The 21,434-nt window shown below is 44.1% G+C and overlaps 2 protein-coding genes across 6 annotated transcripts in view; one reads left to right on the top strand and one right to left on the bottom strand.

Annotated features, from left to right (window-relative positions):
• The window catches only part of FBXO16 (F-box protein 16), a 39,370-nt gene extending 25,203 nt beyond the window's left edge, over positions 1-14,167 (bottom strand). For 2 of the 4 annotated variants that reach the window (XM_074582152.1, XM_074582154.1), the window contains exons 1-4: positions 13,995-14,088; positions 9,327-9,459; positions 6,605-6,756; positions 1,301-1,336 (exon numbers count right to left, since the gene is read on the bottom strand). In XM_074582152.1, coding sequence (XP_074438253.1) covers positions 1,301-1,336; positions 6,605-6,700 — 132 coding nt within the window. In that variant the 5' untranslated portion in view covers positions 6,701-6,756; positions 9,327-9,459; positions 13,995-14,088. Of the gene's footprint in view, positions 1-1,300; positions 1,337-6,604; positions 6,757-9,326; positions 9,460-13,994 lie in introns of all 4 variants that reach the window. The other 2 variants (XM_074582153.1, XM_074582156.1) reach the window with 2 other exon arrangements.
• Positions 14,168-14,225: 58 nt separating this feature from the next.
• Positions 14,226-21,434, top strand: part of FZD3 (frizzled class receptor 3) — a 62,178-nt gene continuing 54,969 nt past the window's right edge. The window contains exons 1-2 of one of the 2 annotated variants that reach the window (XM_074582150.1): positions 14,226-14,336; positions 19,420-19,937. In XM_074582150.1, the coding sequence (XP_074438251.1) occupies positions 19,686-19,937 (252 nt within the window). In that variant the 5' untranslated portion in view covers positions 14,226-14,336; positions 19,420-19,685. The remainder of the gene's footprint in view (positions 14,337-19,419; positions 19,938-21,434) is intronic. The other variant, XM_074582151.1, reaches the window with a different exon arrangement.

Raw genomic sequence — 21,434 nt, 5'->3', positions numbered from 1 at the left:
CCATCCCTAGAGGTATTTAAGAAAAGTCTAGATGTGGCACTTCAGGGCATGCTCTAGTGACAGAGACTGTAGGGGTTTTTTTGTGTGTGTATGGTTGGACTCGATGATCTCAAAGGTCCTTTCCAACCATGGAGTTTCTACGATTCTGTGATCAAAGAGCGCTGACACGGAGCATCATTTCTATAGTTCTATGTAGTTTGTGTACCGTATGTGACCACGTAGCTGGTTCTTTGGTTCTGTTTATAAAGATGTGTGCAGGGCTCAACCATACAGTTACTACTGAGCCACATTAATACATTCAGCTGAATTCACTCATTTATTGCAATAAAGTCCCTGAGTCCGTATTCCTGTTTGCATAGGAGACTGAGCAGATGACAGCTGCCTTCCCGTAATGGCCTGTAAGTGAATTTTGCCTTATAAAAGAGAAAGCGCAATGCGATATATTTAAGGGGTGAGCTTAGGACTAGGGCAAACCTTGTGCCATTGCATGCTCTGCCATCAGCTTCCTGGGTAGGTCAATTAGAGTTGTATTCCTTTCCAGCAGCCAGCTAGGACTCCCTTCACAGGCTACAGAAAGAAATATGCATCTCTAGGGGGCCGTTCTTTTATCCTACATGAAGTGAGATGAATTTCTCTCTGGAAGTACTGCTTTCTCTCTGTTGACTGTACAAGGAACCTGTGATGACCAAACCAGCCAGGCTTAAATATTGTTTCAGACATACACACCCAGCCAGAGAAACCCCGTCTCCAATGTCTAACTTGCAATCCTTTCTGGTTGGGGCAGACAAATCCTATCTCATGTCTTTCTGTGCCTCAATTTTTCATCTGCAAAACAGGGTGACGGCACTTCCCTCTCTCATCTAGGAGCTGGGAAGATAACGACAGTACGAGATTGTGAGGTGCTCAATGATTGCAGTATTAGGAGCCATATGTGTGCACTTGGTAGATAACACACTATATATTAGTAGTTTCAAAGACCTGCTAGCAGGCAATGGCAAGACCTAAACATCCATATCTTCTTTGAAGACTTCACAGACTTTTCCCAGGGCTTCTTATCATTTCAGATCATTCTGATGATGGAATATAATTTCCCAAGTTCAGAACTTACAGAATGTGGGAATTTACACCTTTACCTTCCTCAAAAGTAAAGCAGTTACAGTTCACTCGCTTTCACATCCACATCAGGAAAATGAACACCTTTTACAAATTAGAATATGCTTTACATTCCCATTACAGTAATCTCTTGATCAGTTCAGAAATCTAGCTGTATTTAAATATATATTTAAAGGGAAAAGTTTACCCATTTTCCAAGTAGAGCTCTTCTTTCTTCAAATACCTACAAAACATACACATACAAATAAAAATGAATGCTTAAAGGGGATTCAATATATCCCAAGAAAAACACAGTTTGAAAAACAGTCTATGTAACCTACAAAATATAAACAAAATCACTGATTGGAAGAGTTTGGAAGGAACCTGTGGAGATCTTTTAGTCCAAACTCCCTGCCAGGGTCACCTAAAGCAGGTTGCTCTGGGCCAGATCCAGACGGGTTTTGAATTTCTTCTTGGATGGAGATGCCACAACCTCTGTGGCAACTTGTTACAGTGTGTGACCACCATCACAGCAAGAATGTTTTTTCTTATTTTAAATGGAATTTCTTGTATTTCAATTTGTGGCTATCGTTTCTTTTCTTTTTACTGGATGCCACCAATAGGAGTCTGTCTCTGTCTTCTTTACCCCTCCCATCAGATATGTATACACATTGATAACATCCTCTGTGAGCCTTTTTTCTCCAGGCTGAACAACCCCAGATCTCTCAACCCTTCCCTATCCATCAAATTCTCCAATTCTTGAAACATTTTTGTGGTCCTACACTGGCTTTGTTCTAGTAAATCCATGTCTTTCTTGTACTGAGGAGCCCAGAAACGGACACAGCATTCCAGATCTGTCCCCACCTGTGCTGAGTAGAGGGCAACAATCACCACCCTTGACCTACCACTTACACTCTTCCTAATGAAGCCTAAGATGATGGTGGCCTCCTTTGCTGGCTCATGATCAGCTTGGTATTCACAAGGACTCCCATGTCATTCTCTCCCAAGCCACTTTCCAGACAATCATTCCATTTCTCCAGCCTGCCAAGGTCCCTCTTAATCACTGGAACAACCTGCTCAGGGACATGGTAGAGTCCCCATCACTGGAGCTTTTCAAGACACAATTGGACAGGATGCTGCATAATCTCATCTAGGCTTCCTGTCCCATGAAAGGTTGGACCAGATGATCTTTTCAGGTCTCTTCCAACCTGGGCTGTTCTACGATTCTATGATTAATGACAGCACACACACCTTGTCTATCAGCTACTCATCCCAATTCTGTATCATCTACAAACTTGCTGAGGGTGCACCCTGCCCCATCATCCAAGTTGTTGATGTAAATGATCCTGGCTCCAGTGTCAACCCCTGGTGTACTCCACTAGTGACTGGCCTCTAGCTGAACTTCATCCTGCTGATGACAATCCTTTGAGGCCAGTCAGTCAGTTTTCAATCCACCTCACTCTCTGTCCATACTTCATCAGCTTGTCTATGAGGATGTTACGGTAGACAGTATTGAAAGCCTTACTAAAGTCTGAAATCAATCCATTTTCCTGGACCTCTGTTCTCTCCAGGACCACATCCCATGCACTTCTTCCACATAGATCCCTGAAGAGGTCAAAGTCTGCTTTCCTGAAGCCCAGGGTTGTGATCCTGCTATTTGTCTTGCTCTTTCCTCTCAGTATCCTGAACTTCATCATCTCCTGCAGCCAATGTTGTCCCTAACCTTCACATCCCCAACCAGTCCTTCCTTCTTTGTAAGTATGAGGTCCAGCAGAGCATCTTCCCTCGTTGGTTCCTTGATGACCTGTATCAGGAAATTATTACCAATGCACTCCTGAAACCTCCTGGATTGCATGTGCCTTGCTGTGTTGCCCTTCCAGCAGATATCAGGGTGGTTAAAGCCACCCAGGAGGACCAAGGCCTGTGAACATGAGGCTTCTTCTAGTTATCTGAAGAAGGCCCCATCTACTTCTTCCAGATCTTCTTCAACTCTCCAGGCTGGTTCCTGGGTAAGGTTCCTTTCACTGAAGAAGAGTCCCTAAAGTTCAAGGGCTATGTATGCATGACTGTGAAGGAAAGCTCTGCAGACCAGCTGCCATGTGCTACCTCCCATCTCCACCTCCCTTCTCTGCAGCTACTGCACACACGATGTGCCAACATAGCATTCTGCTCTCTTGGGCATACAGTGATGTGTGGTGCCTCACATGCTTTGGTGAGACCAGAAGCTGGGCTTCTCATCTCTTTATTTTAGAAATTTCATTTTTCCTGAGGTGAAGACATTGGGTAGCTATCATATCGCCCTGGCAATGGCTTCAATCTCTACACAGCAAGACCATCAGGAGTAAGATACTGAGACCAGTCTTTGTTCCCTGCCCACTTTACAATGACAACTAACAAGAAGGATGATCAGTATCAAAATACAGCAGAGGATTTATGATGCTGACCTTTATCCATAGGGAGCTAGACCTGAGAGCACTAGCACGTGGCTTCCCACTACCACAAAACTGCCTTCTGTACGCAGGATTGTGACCTGGGACGTGAGGAAATGCTGTAGATGTTTTTTCCAGAAGACAGATCAAAGAGGAAAAAGCCCAGCTTATAACCGCACATAAAACCAGCTATTAACCACAACTAGGAAAACATGCTTGATCGTTATAAACTCCAAACATGTTATCGCTATGACAGCCTGCGAAGAAGGTTCCTGCAGAGAAAGACATTATCAGTGCTGATGTCTGGTACAGCAGTTGACAGTGTTAGCTCTGTCTCTCCCAGCAGGAGTGTCTCTTGCAAGGGGTGGAAAATGACATTTCTTTTATTTGTATGTTGACAGTTATTATTTGCTTTATTTGCTTGTGGGACACTTGGCAAAGTAAAAAAAAAAAAAAACCACCCAAAAAACCCCAAACCCTAACAAGCTGAACTTGGAAAAGGATTTGCCACAAGCAAGTGATGAATAGTCAAAGATCTAAGTTTTGGGTTGGATAATTCAAATGAAGCAGGGATGTATTTATATAACTGAAAGCAATGTTAATGGTCTTTGATCAAAGAAAGACACGTTATTTGCTCTCAGCATTCTTGGAGATACATCTGAGCCAACTCTGTCAAAAAGTTCTGCCTACTCCAGGCACTTGGAAGCATTAATTAGCAACAGAATGGCCCAAAATTGGTATAATCATCCACTGCCTTAATCAAGCCCGTGTTTACTGTCCTCTCCCCCAAGGCCTTGGAGTTGTACCTAAGCTGGCTGGCTTTGGACGCAGCCTGAAGCCTAGGTTGCTCTTGAGACCTGCCATCTCACATCCACGTCTTCAGGTAGTTTTAAACAACCTCAAGTTCAAGGCTGCTTGGCCAAGTCCTTCAGCCCTTCCTGCAAATGCCACCGGGGGCTCTTCTACCCCACGACTGAGTCACTGTACAGCAGAAGGCAAACCATCTCCTGACTTCCAGTCCTTCCTTAGTCAGCAGGACTGACACTGAAGTCTGTTTGGTTTTGCTGCGGGTGAGCAAGCTGTCCTATCTCCTACCTTTGCTCCATCCTCAGCTGTAGCACAATGTTGCCATAGCTAAGACTCCACCTCTGGTTTTCTGACCATGAATGCTGCATAATTCAAGGTTTCCCAATTCTGATTTCTTGACTTTGGTCTGTCCCTGATGGTGATGCTGGCTCTGAAGCGATCATGACTGCCCACGTTCCAGTAGTAACACGCTGGACACTCTTTTCTGCTCTAACAGCTGCTGTAAAGGCAGAAAACCACAGATGGAGGCAGCAGGACACAGGATGTACAATAGGTAGGAGAGAGCTGGGACCTTCGAACAATGCAGACAAGTGTACTCTCCAGCATGTTTGAAAATCCAGGGAACTCTACAGGAACTACTAATGGAGTACCCCCAGGATCACCCAAAATTAGACAGGTAGCAAATTTATGTTACTAACTGTCCTTGGGTCTGCTCCTAACAATGGTTTAGATGGAGCTTAAACACTTCTGCCTTGGATCAGCTATGAATTCCCACCACTCCTGCCCCTCATGGCCTCTTCTACTAACAAGTACGTCACTGAGCACAGGTCTGGGAGATTATGGTAAGTTCTTTCTTACCTGGAACATCATTAAGCGTTGGAGTATAGAAGAATCCTATACGAGTTCCTAAAGGTTTTGCTGCAGCCCAATGCAACATCAGACTGCCCAAGGAGCAGAGGAGTAAGAAGGTGGGGAAGGGTGGTTTTACCCACGTACTTATTTCTAGTTAGATCATACTTTATTGCACAGTGATGTGCATCTGTAAAAATATGTTTTAAAGAGTGTAAGAAACAGACATTAAAATGATTCAAAGGCTGGAGAATATGCCAGATTGAAAGGACTTCAAAGAGCTCAATCTGTTTAGTTTATCAAAAAAAGTTCAAGTGTTGGCTTGAAGTAGGGTAAAAGTCCTTCCACAAGGAAAAAATACTGGTTACAGAAGAGTTTAATAAGCTAGCAGGGGAAGATTTAAATGATGGAAGGTAATGCTAGAGGTATTCAGACAGGAGACAAGGTTTCATCTTTTCATGGTATAGGGGATTAATCATGAGAAAATTATTAGGGAAGTGATGAAATTTTCATTTCTTGATAACCCAAATGAAGTCTACATTCCTTCGTAGAAGATATATTTTAGCCAAATTCTAGTTACTGAGATCAAGACTGGGAGAACTGTGAGAAACAAGAGGGCTCAAGAAATCCAGGAAGCCAGACTACATGATGTAATGGCCCACGCTGGATTAAATTCTATGAATCATCAACAGAAATTTAAACTGAATTCTGAGGGAGGAATATGGTCCTGGTGATACCTGAGCCAAAACCCCCTCAGTTACGTTAGCAGATCCCCGATATAGTATACAGAGTGGGAGGCTAGGAAATGCATCTTCTTATTTATAAATTGAGTGCATCACTTCAGTTTCCAAAATATCAAGCTAGCTTCAGCACTGCCGGCCTCAGCAGAGAAGCCAGAGCATGGGTACTAAGGTCTCTCCTGCGAGCTAAGATGGAGCACGTAGGCCACTTGGAAACCTACGCTGACATTCAGTTTGCTCTGGAGTTAAACTAAAGTCTTCTGGAGCAGAAAAAACAATAATTTGGTAACTTCCACCAATAATTTAATAAACTTTTTTGTGTGGTTTAAAAGCAACTGATTTGGTAAAGTAATAATGTTTGAAGTAAATACTTGTACACTTCAAACGATGTATATTAGAACTTTCAGTTTTTCAGTTTTTACAAAATCTTTACATTCTTATTCCATCACTCATGACCTATACAAGCAAAAACATCAGTTAAATTTTTCTAGGACTTGAGAATTTGTGAAGTGAACCTGGGAATTTGTCTTCAGATTTGTGAATATTCAAAACCCGACTGGACAACACCCTAAGCAAATGCTCTATCTGACTTGCCTTGAGGGACTGGACTAGATGTTCTCCAGAAGTCCCTTCCAACCTCAGCGATTCTGTGATTCTATGAATCTGACCCATCTGCACGGAACTTGCCTTGTCATTCATGAGTTGATTGTTCAGCGGAGTCCATGTGCTCATCTTGGTCTGTAGCTTGAGGCCATCCAAGTTTCTAGGAGGTGCAAATGCCATAGATACGGGAGATAGTGGGTCCTCTGATGTCTTGTCTGCATCAGTGGGTACAGCAACTGAACAGAACAAAGACCAACATTATCTCTGTGCTACTCCATCACACTATGTTAGTGAAAAGCAAATAATTTTAAGAAGGAATCCAATGATTTCATAGCACAGCAATGATACAAGTAAAATTACTTGAAAGTCAGTTAGGGTAAAAGCTTTTATTTTGTGTACCCACAGTAACGGTGACAGTAAAGGCCAGATTTTCTGGTGGAGCCTTGGTGCACTAATGTGGTATAAATACTTAAGAATTAAGCAAGTCTTCCCCATCACAATTCTTGTTGCATATGCCTTTGATTTTTGCTGCATCAATGACCACAACAGGATATTTGCAGCAAGCTAGAAAGTATACAGAATTTCTCTTTCCAGTTGTTGGCACTGGAAATTACAGATAACTTGTGCATCAGCTTAAGTGACACTAGCCAGGTTTTTATTGATTTTGATGGGCATATAATGCCAAGTCTCAAAGGGCCAATTTGTTTCTGAAACACTTAACTGAAAGAATGAAATCCAGAATGGTTCAGAACTGACTGAAATCTCTCAGGGTCCTGTGTTCAGGTAGATTGGTTTTGATGGTCTGGACTGACCGTGCTGCTCTTTTAAACAAAAAAATCTTGTGTGAAGTAAATAGGACATTTCACAAAATTTTACTTTCCCTTTTGTGACACCAAATAACAGGACCACATTCAGACAAAGCCATTTCTTCATAAATTTTTGCCCAAACATAGCAAAGGCCTTTTTTCCTTCATTTTCTATCCTGCAGCTGGATGCAGGAGGATAATGCCATTGCTCACCTCAGGCATCCAGTTTCCAGACTGGAGGCTTAAGCTGCAGCAGCCTGAAAACCAAGTCATTTCTTTACCACATTAAAAAATATCTCCGTTCCCTGCACATAGTTATTAGGCAATTTTTCTGTGAACACTACAGCTGGCTTTAAAGCTTCATGGTGGCAAGGTGAATAATAGGACTTTTGGAACAAAAGAAAAGGCAACTCCATTAAGTAACGCCCGTATTGTGTTGCCAGCCTACCCTGAACGCAAGCACCTCAAGACCAGCCAGCAAATGGACCTTTCTAGCTAATACAGCTCTGAGGCTCCCCAGACACATCTTCATGAAAGCCCATTCCCCCATTCCTCCCCCAGACAAAATTCCTGTTTATATCAGTGGAAGATTAACCTTCGAAACCCACTGCAGGATCTGTCTGGGCACATCAACTCTTTTGATTAGTTTTTCCTTCCTTTCTTCCCTAAGTTATTATGGAATCAAAGAAGTATAAAGAAAAAAATGAAAAATCGGTTATATCTTGCTCTCTGCATCTGGTGATGGTCTGTGGTTAGGAAATAAGTTCCTTACAAGAGTCTGAGTTATTTCTCTCTTCTTTTTTTTTGGCTAGAGATCCTTAAATAATTTATTATCTGCACACTGAAGTTTCAACTTCCCACAGAGAAGCCACTGAAACCGAAAAGAATTCGTAAGGTTTCAAAGCCTCACATTCTGTAGTTGGCCAATGTTAGAGGCTTCTTGTGCAACTGAGTAGGTGCATTTGGGATATGCATTACGATGGCATCACTTACCGGGTTGTTTTGTTTTGTTTTGTTTTGTTTTTATGCAAGGCCCCTGCCCTTTCCAATGCACAGAAATACAACATTACAAGCTAGAGAAACCTCTCCAATGCCAAAAAAACAGGTTCAGGCAACCATGTCCTGTTTTTCAGGGACAACCTTCTCATTAGTCACAAAAACATCAGTTGTCACTGGAGCACACTCCCAGCCCTGGATTCATGTTCCAGTTTCCCTACGCAGACACTGCTTTCTTGGGGCTGGAGAAGCTGCGTTCATAAAGCACCTCCGCGAGCTGGCGTGTTAACAACTCGTATCCCAAAGAGATAAACGTGCCTCTGGACCCTCTTGTGCTCCTTCTGTGCCAAAAATGTGGCTCACAGCAGAAGTCATATGATTGTTTAGCCTAGAGAAAAGGAGGCTGAGGGGAGACCTTCTCGCTCTCTACAGCTCCCTGAAAGAGGGTGTAGCCAGGGGGGGTCGGGCTCTTCTCCCGAGGAACAGGCAATGGGACAAGAGGAAACGTCCCCAAACTGTGCCAGGGGAGGTTTAGACTGGATATTTGGAAAAATTTTTACACTGAAAGGATTATTAAGCATTGGAAGAGGCTGCCCAGGGAAGTGGCTGAGGCACGATCCCTGGAGGCATTTAAAAGACAGGTAGACATAGTGCTTTGAGACATGCTTTAGTGATGGTTCTTGTCAGAGTTAGGTTGAAGGTCGGACTAGACGATCCAAAGGTCCCTTCCAACCCAGGCAATTCTATGATTCTATAAACTGCCTGAATTGCACTTGATGTTTAATGCACTTGATGTATAAACAGGGCTGCAAAGGCAGGTGCCATCAAGCAAAAAGGTGAACGTGGCCAAACTTTTTAACTTCGTACGTGATGTGCCAGGTTGCCATCCCTCCCTGGCTGCCCCTTTGCTAGCACAGTCACACAACCACCCTCCCTGCTGCTCCTCATCTCCCCAGCTACACTCAGAATCGCGATGAGGGGAGGGAAGCAACCCCATTTCCAACCTCAGCAACGTGCATTTACAGGATGAATTCTTTGGTGAAGTCAGGACTGTGCAGTGTCACTTCAGAGCACGTGTTTCCCTTGGTTGCCCAAAATAACATTCCAGAGATTGCTCCAGCTTCTTCTTCACGTATCCTGGAACGAAATTCATCAAGCTCAGCTGATCTGAAAACATCCAACTAGCAAGAGATGTGAGATGAGGCTAATAAGAAATCAAGCTTTAAATATATATAAGGAAAATGCTGGTTCACTACTCAGAGAGGAAAAGCTACTGACACATGATGCTTAAAAAATATTTAATATCCTTCTCCTAGGAAAAATAAAACGGCAATGTAGGAGCATAATAAATATCAGTGCAAAAGAGATTTGGGGGAAAGTCTGGGGAAAGACCAAGTTTTATGGGTATATCCAGTGTTTTCAAGCTGGTCGTGTTTGATTAACTTCACACCAAGTTGGTCAGAGATCTCCAGCTGTTTCAAAGCAGTTATCTTACGCGGTTTGCAGAGAGCAGGCGAGCCTGGCAGAGCAGAAATGTTAAAAAAGAGCAAAACTGTCTGGGTTAATACAGCCAGACCTAGGAATGGTTCACAGTTTGAACGAAAGGATATACTGAGTGGGGATCCAAGAGATTTATGCTTTTTGAGATGTTTGAAGAAGACATACATTAATTTCACAGGGCAAGGAAGATGAATGGCGCTGTCTAACAGCAAGACAATTTCTAGACCAATTGAAATCTTCCTGAAGCCAATGGAAATACTTTCACTGATTTCAGTACAAGTTGGGTCAAGCCCTGGGTTTAAAAAAATGTGATTGCATTTAAGAGAGATTAACAATACATAACGATCATATCATATTAACTAAGGGCATTGGAATCATTTCCTTTAGCTGGGTTAATCTCTGCTTAACCCTCTGGAATGGCATTCCAGAGGTTTGTGCGAACCATACTCAAAACAAGTCCTTCAAAAATAGACCCGCTTTATTAATGTTTTTGACCACATCTCTATAGAAGTAAGCCCTTGTGGTTCAACAGAGCCTGGTGCACTCAGAGGTTTAAGGATGCATTTTTGCAGAGAGAGCCTAATCACATTAACCCATGTGACGACAATGGCAGAGTCGAGGAGTTCAGTTGCAAATAAACAGAATTTAACTGAATCAATCTCAAGCTCGGACAGGAAAGTAATTTTTATTGTAAATTATTATATCGACAATAGACAGTGTGATGATTGATGCCACGGAAGAAATGCTTCAAACAGCAGTAGGAGAAAACCACTCTAGAATGTAGGCCAAAATAGGGCATTCAAAATGGAAAAATTCAAGAGGATAGCTCTGGGGGGAAAAGATAATGTGAAACAGATCCTCATATGTAGGAGGACAGCCAGAAAGATGGCAAGAGGAGAAGGGCGGGAGGCTAAGTGCACATTTGCAACGATTTACAACAAGGAGGCCAATACTGTCCTCCTCCTTTCCCACTAGCTAGCCCTTAACGCACAAGCTGCAGAACACTGGTATCACCCAGGCCTTCCCCATTCGTCACCTGCACTTTGCACAGTGACGCCCTGTCCTCAGTTACCACGTCTGCTCTGATGGCATGATATCACCAGTGTTGCCCACTACCACATCAGTCTTCTCACAGCCGTCCCCAGTCCCGTGGAAGGCTCTGTGACCAAGGCACTGATGTTTGCCCAGCTGGCTTCACGGATCTCTGTGGTACCAATGCTACGGCATCAACAAACCCCAGGGCATGGCATCACCACAGTACTGATAAACCTGGACACCTGCAGCACCTTGTGCCACTGATATTTCTTCCTCTCCCCAGCACCATCACCTCTGTGCACCCTGCACTGCACGAGCCACACTTACCCCTGCCAGGGTGTGCTCTACAGAAGAATCATAGAATTATTGAATCACAGAGTCATAGAATAGTTTAGGTTGGAAGGGACCTTAGAGATCACCTAGTTCCAGCCCCCTGCCCTGGGCAGGGACACCTCCCACCAGCCCAGGTTGCTCCAAGCCCCGGCCAACCTGGCCTTGAACCCCTCCAGGGATGGGGCAGCCACAGCTTCTCTGGGCAACCTGGGCCAGGGGCTCACCACCCTCAGAGTGAAAAATTTCTTCCTGATCTCTCATCTAAATCTCCCCTCTTTCAGTTTGAATCCATTACCCCTTGACCTATCGCTACATGCCCTTGTAAGAAGTCCCTCTCCAGCCTTTCTTGTAGGCCCCCTTTAGATATTGGAAGGCCACTATAAGGTCTCCCCCGAGCCTTCTCTTCTCCAGGCTGAACACCCCCAACTCTCTCAGCTTGTCCTCACAGCAGAGGGGCTCCAGCCCTCAAACCATCTTTGTGGCTCTGCTCTGGATGCGCTCCAACAGGTCCACATCCTTCTAGTTCCAACCCCCCTGCCCTGGGCAGGGACACCTCCTACTAGACCAGGTTGCTCCAAGCCCCATCCAACCTGGCCTGGAACCCCTCCAGGGATGGGGCAGCCACAGCTTCTCTTGGCAACCTGTTGTGCATCCCTCTGCAGAAGAACCCAAGGTCTTAGTACCCCTATGATCGCCTTTATGCCAGGCAGTGAATAAATAACTCTGCATTCCTCACTGCTCCATGTTGCCCACCAAGGCATCAGTACCTCCATATACCAATCTCAGAGGCGATATTCTCCAATGACAGACCCCAAATCCCTTGTGCTCCTCCATACCATTGCTCCCTACCAATGCCTTTGCTGTGCTGCTCTAACTTCTATACTCATTCTCTTCATAACCATGGCTCAAAGTTGCATCAGGGAAGGTTCATACTAGATAGTACAAAGCATTTCTTTAGCAAGAGGGTGGTCAAACACTGGAACAGGCTTCCTAGAGCGGTGGTCAATGCCCCAAGCCTGTCAGTGTTTAAAAGGCAATGACCTTAATAATATGCTTTAACTTTTGGTCAGCCCTGAAGTGGTCAGCTGGTAGGACTAGATGATTGTTGTAGGTCCCTTCCAACGGAAATATCCTATCCTATCCTATCCTATCCTATCCTATCCTATCCTATCCTATCCTATCCTATCCCCTTTACCCCACAGCACCACTCAGCTCTGAAGGACTAGTACCCTCTTTGGTCTCCAATAAACCCAGCCATCTCCCCTCCCTAGTGGTATCAATACCTGACTGCTCTCCTCTGTGTCCACATTACAGATGTTCTCCAGGATCTGCTCAAAGCCCAGAACCTCTAACTCCCTCTCCTGCTCCCCATCAGTCTCCTTGTGTCCTGCAGGGCCAACATCCTCCCAGGAGCTGTCACAGCACTGCATAGTCCCAGTGACATTACACCCAGGGGAACTGATCAGTATTGATCCCGAACACCTTTTCTCCCCTAAATAAGACAACAGCAAGGTCCCTTTTATCCCTAGAGAATAAAGCATTTCCCTTTCTACCCCAAACTTTGCTGGGTTTATATTCCTGTTATGCAGTTGGATGACCTATGATGCCCTTACCTCAAAGTCCACCAGAACCTCCCTAGTCCTACAGCACATACAGTTACACTGCCCAGCATCTCCATCTCCTGTGATGCCCTGACAGCTTTCCCTGCCCCACTCTAAAAGCCACTAGCAAACCCCAGCTGCTCAGTACCTGTGTCAATATATATTAGTGCTTCTCCCACACATTTATCCTCTTTGCATGATGTCTTTATGCCCTGTCCCTTTGAGCATTTATAGTTCTAAGTACACTCACGCACTGAAATCTCTCCTGGGACCCAAAAGCAACACCAATCCCCGCTGGGAGTGCTGGCAGATGGGCAGACCCCAGGCTCTTTGTGCCTCAGTGTCCCCCACCGTAGCTTTCATACTTTCTCCACTGGGTGCATCAGAGACCCTCTCTCCTCACAGCATGAGCACGCTGGGGTCTTCCATCTTCCCATCAGACCCCCTCCCTGCATCCCATTGAATCCGTTACCCCTTCCACGTGCCCTATGGAGGTTGTACTCCCTTCTCTTTCCACTGTCCCTCTCTGTCCCACTGCGTTTGTATCCCCCTCCCCATGCCACACTGCGTTTGTTCTCCCCAGTGTCCCACCGTTGAGTTGTATATCTCAAATAAGTAAGTTTTAATTAGAATAAATTACTTAGGGTTATAATTCGGTGTGATTCATGCTGTTTGCCTAACTTAGCATGAGTAGCTAGGTTTGCCGAAGCCTTTAGGCCACAATAGAGTTAATTTTCCTATTAATTTTTGTAGCAGCTGGTACAGTGCTGTATTTGGTCTTTTAGTATGAGGTAAATGTTGATAACACACTGATGTTTTGGTAGGGTTTTTCCCTAGGCCTGGGACTTTTCAGTACCCCACCTTCTGCCAGCGAGCGCAGGTGCACAAGGAGCGTAAAGCAGAAGATAAGGAGGTGACAACCCTCAGAGACCGCAGATCACCGAGACAAGAGCAGTCAACGGCTGGCCTGCCCAGACGCCAAAAAGAATCCAAGGTGTTAGCGAGACCTCAGATCAAAAAGAAAACCACCATTGGACTAAATGTGATGCATTTAAGGCCACAGCATTTGCCCCCACTGCGGCTGTCCCCCCTCCCCACGCCCCCCACGCCCCCACCCCGTGTGCCCAGGGGATCCGTCCACCCCCGTGTCCCCTCGGACGCCGTGTCCCCTCACCCCCAGCGCCGGGCCGGGCCGCCCCTCACCTTCCTCCTCCTCCCCGCCCGCGGGCGGCGCGGCCTCCTCCTCCCACAAGGTCGCTTCCCGTCGCTATGGCAACCGCTTCCCGCGGCCCCCCGGGGAGGCCGCCAGCCAATCAGATCCCCCCAGCGCTGGGGGGAGACGGAGGTTCCGCTCTACCTAGCAACCTGCTGGGCGCGTCCTGATTGGCTCGTTGGCGCCGGCTGGGCGAGGGGCGGGGCGCGGCAGGGCGTGACGGCGCGGAGGGGGCGGGGCGGGCGCTGCGGCGGGAGGAGGAGGCGCGGCCGCTGCCTCCGCCGCCACCTGAGGGAAGGAGCCGGGTTGGAACGGCGGGACCCCGCGCTGAGGTAACGGTGGGGGGACCCGGGCCCTGGGGAGTGAGGCGGGGTGTGAAGACGGGCAGGGGTTTTCCCTCAGGGATGTCGTTCTTTCAGCCCCGCAGCGGCCGCTTCACTCGCCAAGGGCAGAGACACCCGCTCCCGGAGACGGCGCTGTGGGGGGCGGCCATGAAGCGTCCTCTGGGCGGGGAGCGAGCGGGGCGGAGGGTTAAGTCTCCCGCTCCGATGCGGAGGGCGACAGGAGGAGAGGGGATGCTCGTCCTGTCCTCCGCTGAACGACATGGAGGTGCCGGATCCACTCCCTCTTCCTCAGCAGCGCCTCGGGGCCGGGAGATGCTGGTCCCGGCCGTTCCCGCTGCCCCCCGTCCCTCCCAGTGGGAGCCAGCAGAAGGGGATGATGCTCATCCCCATGCGATTCCCATCCCTTGCCATTAGGGACCCAAGGGGAGGGGGGTGCTAGTCCCGGGTACTCTCCCCGCCTTCTCCTCCGGCGGAGAGGGATGTTGGTCCATGTGCGCCCTCCCCCTCTTTTCTCCTTGCTGTGCGGGGGCCCAAAAGGAAAGGGGACCCACTGTCCCCCTTTCCCCCAGCAGTGCAGTGGGGACCCGGGGAGGAGGGGGTGCCATCGCCCCCCCTTCGCAGACGCCCACCTTTTCTCCTGCAGTGCATTGGGCACCCAAGAGGTTGTTAGTCCCATGCTTCCCTCCTTTCTCCTTGCAGTGCGGTAGCGGTGACCCAGGAGGAAAGGGACGCCAGTCCCACACATGCCTCCCTTGCCCTTTTCCCTTTGCAGGGCAGCAGGGACCCAAGGGGGTGCCAGCTCTATCCCCACACACTCTCCTTTTCCAATGGATGCAGAGACCCAGGAGGAAGGGATGCTAGTCTTACGTACTTATATCCATCCTTTTCCTTTGCAATGCGGCAGGAAGCCAAGAGGATGCTAGTCCCGTGTGTGCGCTTGTTCCTTTTGCCCTTAAAACACAGTGAGGATTCAAGGGGAAGGGGATGCTAGTTCAGCTTGCACCCTACCTCCTCTCCCAGTCTAAGGGATGATAGCTAGCTCCCTCTCCAGTTCCTTTAGCTTGCCATGAAATATGAACTCAAATGGAGGGAAATGCTAGAGCTGTCCCTCCGTACGCATAGAGAAATCTCACCAGAAGGTGTTTCTGCCTTTCCATCCTCCCTGTGCGGAGCAGAGCAGGGACTGTCGTGGTGTCACCGTGTGGAAGGAAAGGAGACGAAGAGATACTCAACGTCTTCATTCTGCCCTGTAGTATAGTGAGGAGGAGCATGGAAGAGTGGGAGACTGTAGCATTTGCCCTCTTTACTCCATGGTCTCCTAATTGAAATAGAGGATGTGGGGGATTATAGTGTGGTTCTCCCTTAATACACAACAGAACTGAAACAGGGGAGTACAGCACTGGAGTTTCTTTCCCACTGATTAATTAAAATGGAGTTGGGAGAATAATGTATTCTCCTTTTGTGCCTTCATGTGGGTGGGAATGGGTTGGGGAAATGCTGCCAGTGCTTGTATGCAATGAATGAGTTCCTTTCCTTTCTCCGTGATCAGAATTGGGTGGGGAATGACTAAGGTGACATTCTCCTCTTGTCTTCTCACTTGTAGAGGAGGAGTCTGGTTTGTTTTATCACCTCATTTCTCTGGGACAGATAACCATGAATTAATCCACCTACATGCTTTCTTTCCAAAGTCTGATGACTTTTTTTTCATTGCCCCCTTAGTAACTTTAACATTTATTTGAAAAAAAAATTTCACTTGTGGGAGTCATCCCTTTCATTTTGCGTTTTTCACTCTTTATAATAGTCATCTATGCATGCCTTAATTTATCCTTTACAGCAGGAATTGGATGAACTTCTTACGATTATAAATAATGTATAAATCCATAACCACCTAACAAAATAGCTGTTTCCTACCCCTTTTGCCCACAGTTTTTTGCAGTGCCTTGGGGTAGATGGGTACGTATCCCCTCCTCCTCTTTTATCCCCAGTGTCATCGAAAGTGTTTTGTTTTGTTTTCATATACATATAAAAATAACCACAACATTTCATATGTAGAAGCTTAACAAAGAGTATACAGAACTGGATCTGTGGTAAGAAACTATCTTGACACTGAAGATTGCTTATTACAGCATTCGTCTGTCTACACCAATTAATAGGTTATCTATATGCTCGTCTGCAAAACTTTCCTGTCGTTTCGCAATGATGTAGTTGTCTTTTTTCTTCATTTCACCTAGTTTGGGTTTGTTTTGTTTTTGTTTTTTTTTGATGAAAGGGCACTGTATGACTAGGCTATATAATTTGACATTCTTTTCTGGCTCTAGTAAATATATTCTTCATCTCCTTTATGATACTATATAGTAATAAGATCTCAAGCTTAAAATGGAAAAGTCCCAAGACGACATGATGAATGTTTTTTCTGCTTTTTGCAGAGTTAGAACTTTTCATGGCTTATTGAGTCTGGGTTTTTGCATGTTTTTTTCAGTTTGAGGTTGTGAAGAAGTCAGAGGATGGGTGGATTTGTTTGGAGTCTCTACTTTGAATGTCATTAATATGATGATTTTTGTGAAGTGTTCTTGGAGTTTTTCCAAAGACTCTAGATCCTGACCTGGATTTGCCCAATGTTTGTGCTTCCAACTTTAACACAATACTTAGTGTGAGTACAGTTCATCTTATAGAATCATGTTGCTTCTGAACCTCTCATATGAAGCATTATCTACAGATCACTGCTGGAATGGCACCTGAATTATAGAAAGCATGCTAAAAAGTCAATCGCTAATCCACTCTACAAGTTGACTTTGTTGAAGTTGTTGAATAAAGTTTCTTGGAGTTGGTGGCCAAAGTGTTTGGGGAAAAAGAAAAAACATTGCTTGAAGCCAGTGTTTTGGAGATGACAATGAACTGGAAAGGCTTCTTTTCCTGAGTTTAGGAAGCTATTAGTAAAATGTCAAAATCAAAAGGCTAGATTTAAAGAGGATTAGGCATCTTGTACAAAACTAAGTAGGAATTGACTTTGTATGTAACTTGAAATTTTCTGGTCAGGATGTGAGAATATACAGAAACCTTTAGAGTTAAGTAATGCTGGCCTGGAAGATGGGATAGTTCAGGTCTTTGGGTATTTTGTTATGTTTTGAAAGAGGCACCAAGTTCTTGAAAAATAAGTCTGAGAAATGGCTTCCTTAGATGAGAAGGACATAGCTTTTCAAGGCAATGTGAACTTGAAATTGGACTGAAATCAGGTGTGGTTAGATGTAGCATGTCTCAAACATTGTGGCTAATTTTTATCATTTAAATTCAGAGTGTGTACTGCTCTTCACAGCAACACTTGCTTGTTTCAGAATATAAGCAAGACACTGATTTGAGCTGTGTTGTTTGGTTCTACGACCTCACTTAAGGTGTAGATTATTCCCTTTTCTGCTTTTCTATGTCATGTTTTATTTTTCTAGATTTGGAACAGTTTTACTATTTGTGTTCCTTTCTTTATATACTTCAATGCTGCTTCAAACATGGGTTCCCCGTCAATAGCTGTGAGAGGCAGCAGCTTGTGAAAGCAAGTTGTCAATGAACTTAATTTAATATGGTTATGTTTAGCATCTCGGTCTTTTTCCTATTTGCATGTTTGTTTTTACCAGCCTGTCTTGAACAGCTACAGCCAAAAACATTGCCGCACATGATCTTGAACAGAAGCACAGAATTGTTTAGGTTGGAAGGAACCTCTCAAGATTATCTAGTCCAACCCACAAAGTATATCAGGGTTTAAAGAGGTATATGGTATTTAATTTTTCTGACCATAAGATGGGCCTATGTAAACAAAAGTGTGCACACTTAACTTTTTTGATTGGATGATACTAGCAGAAGTCTGGTAATTAACTCTTTCATATCTCTCACTAAGTTTGCATTAGGGAGGAAGGAAACACTTTTTCCCTCTCTGACATGTAGAATTTATTTCCCTTCCTGAATATCTAAGGAAAAACATTACTCTCTCAAGATTGGAAGTCTGTTCAAATTTGTGATTGCCTACTCTTGGAAATATCGATGGAGTACTTAGGGTTTTCTAGTTCAAACAGAATTTATAAATTTCTGTTAGCTTTTTTTAACCATATTTTTTAAAACAGTTGGTTAGAGACTGAATTTTGCAAATTGCATTGCTGTAAGACAAAATTGTTATAAGAGAAGGGCCTCTTTGTACTCTTACGGCTCTGTCAATTTTTTCCCCTGCTTTAGCCTCCAATTTCAGAGTTTGTTTCTCCAGTCGATGAGTACAAGATGCTGAGTCCCCGTTCTGCTTGTTTCACTCCAGCCCCTTAGTGCTGAGAAAATGCAGATCCAACCCTGAGGAATGACTGCTGTTTAAATTGGCTCTATAGGTAGGGTGGAACTGGCAGAGCAACCATATGTAGCTACCTTTGCAATTTCCATCTTCGAGAGTGTGTGGAGAAAGGGGTGGTCAAAGAACGCTGTGTTCTGGCTTATCCTTAGCTGCTGTGACAGCTTCTGGAAAGCAAGATGTGAGATGTGTTCAAGGAAAATGCATTAGAGACAACAAAAAAGCTGTTTACAACTGGACTAAAATTACATATTTGTACACAGGTAGCCAAACCATGACTGTAGCTTGTTGGGCAGAACTGTAGTCTTCAGTCCTGCAAGTTGGGACTTGTGTATTGGTGGTGGTGACTGTTTTGTTTTTGTTTTATAATTATTCAGCAGAAGTAATGAGGCCGTGCAACTAAAGAGATGCTATCGATGTGAATGTACCAGCGGAGATGCTGAGTCATAAATAGCTTGGTTTCAGTGTGGTCAACAATAGTAATGCTTGCCTGGTTAAATTAAAAGTGTGGGGTTTTCTAAAAATATTTTCTTCATAGTAAACACATTCCCCCTTTTCCCCATCCTTTTTGGGTAGTTTTACAGCATACTGGCTTTTTTTCCATCAGAAATAGTCTGGATTAAAATTTACCAAGGGACCCTCTAGTCTTGCACATGAGAACTTGAAGCAATTTGTATGCCAGGCTATTTAGAGCTAAAATCAATTACAATGATTTTGACTGTGTTTTATTTGTTGTGTTTTTTATTCTAGGTTACCTAACAAAAGAACGTAACTCGACTGCTGTTCTGTCACGATGGGGTCAATTGTGTGGGAATGCGGTTAAACATTTTAATACCTTAATGTAATACATGCTATATAATACTGAGAAAAGAAAAGGCAAGATTTCTCACACATCGGTCTCGAATACATCACCTTCTGGACTGAGCTAAGAATGTCGTATACAAAGAGTATTCCAATTTTGAAGAATCTTAAACAAGGGCTGAAAATATCGCCACTGAAGTGAAATCTGAAGGTGCATGAGGAGTTCAAAGGGCTTTCTGACTGGGCTCAAAACCTGGCCCCATTCCCATTGTGGAAGGATGGCTGTTAGCTGGATGTTCTGGTACCTTTGGCTTTTGGATGTTTTGGTGGGGCACACAAGAGGGCACAGTTTATTTTCTTGTGAGCCCATCATCTTGCGGATGTGCCAGGATCTGCCTTACAATACCACCTTTATGCCTAATCTTCTGAATCATTACGACCAGCAAACCGCAGCATTAGCAATGGAGGTAAGGCTATTTTTTTTCAGCAGTATATATGTTCTTGGCCTTTAGTTGACAAATAAGTGGTAACAGAATCTGGGAAGATATTTATATTAGAAATAAAAATGAAAAAAAATGAAGATAATTAATAATTTAAATATAAAACCAAATACCACTTGCATAAGATGTATTGTAATATATACTAAAATATTCTATGACTACAAAATTTGCCTAATTTAGTATAACTGAGTGTGAAATACTCTGGACATATTTTTATGTTAGTCTGTTACTTTAAATATTTAGACAGATCAAGAACGCATATTTTGAGTGGTCTGTCGCTTAACTAAATGCCAGAAAAATAGCATACTGAACAATGAATCGAAAACTTTTAGTTCTGAAGACTGTGTTCTTTGGTGGCTTTGTGATATTTGGCCTTTCCTTACTCGCCTGAAATTTGGTGTGAAGAAAATAAGAATAGTACGACATACCATGAAAATAATGGAAATTGTTCACTTATTACTACTGCTTTTCTCAGCTGCAAAAAGTCTGTTGTCTTGCAGACAAATAAGCTTTTAGAATCACACTTTCTTTGTTATAACAGTATCTTATTACTGTTACCATTATCCCCAAAACCTAAATGTGTACTAATTTTCTCCTTTTAAAAAAACCCAACACATTTCCACTGATATCTCTTTAAGCTTTTTTTGGAGAACTGTCCTGATGGGGCTTCAGCCACACACTTAGTCTCTTTTTATATATAGTCTAGTTTATAGGAGACTTTTAAGTTCACTTCCGTCTGTTCTCTATCCTTCTACCCTGCCTAAGGAGTTTCCTTACTTGGTATTCTGCAATATGACTAAAATTGATGAAAATTCCAAATATGAGGCAAGTCTTGCTGTCAGCCTGTTCAAATTTTCATGAGAGATTTGTGCAGATTAGGTTTATTTATACTTCTTAAAGTGCTTGGGAATCCTCGCTGGTGGATATGCTGTGCGGTATACTGAGAACAGAAAGAGTAATCATATGCTTTCATCTTTGAACGTTCTTCCTAACAATATAGAAACTTAATTTAATTGTTCTTCTTAAATAGTATAAAACCAAGGCTTTATATAGTCTTTCTATGGAAGAGCTGTAAACCAGACTCGACAAGCATTTTACTGTAAGAAGAAAACAGATTCTTTCCATTAATTTTTCTTTGTTTGAAAGAACTAAGGACTTGCATTTCAATGGCTCATTTGGATGTCACCAGGGATTCCAATTATACTAAATACATAGCAACAGGAATGAATTTTATTTTAGAATTGGTTCTGGTAAGTTCTGAGGACCTTTGAAGATCTAACTGTAAGGAGGAAAAATGAAGCCCAAGCAAGTAAGCAAGTTTAATAGGATAACAGTGTGAACAACTAGGTGTGTACAAACTGTGTATTTCATCTTTGAAAGGTGGAATTTAGGATATTAAAGGAATCAATGAAACCAACTGGACTGAAGACTCCTGAGACTTGACTGGCAGAGGTGTGGAGATAG

The sequence above is a fragment of the Larus michahellis genome, chromosome 3 (assembly GCF_964199755.1).
Source record: "Larus michahellis chromosome 3, bLarMic1.1, whole genome shotgun sequence".
NCBI classification, from domain to species: Eukaryota; Metazoa; Chordata; class Aves; order Charadriiformes; family Laridae; genus Larus; species Larus michahellis.
The sequence above is the reverse complement of the archived record's forward strand: the minus strand, read 5'-3'. Positions and strand labels throughout refer to the sequence as shown.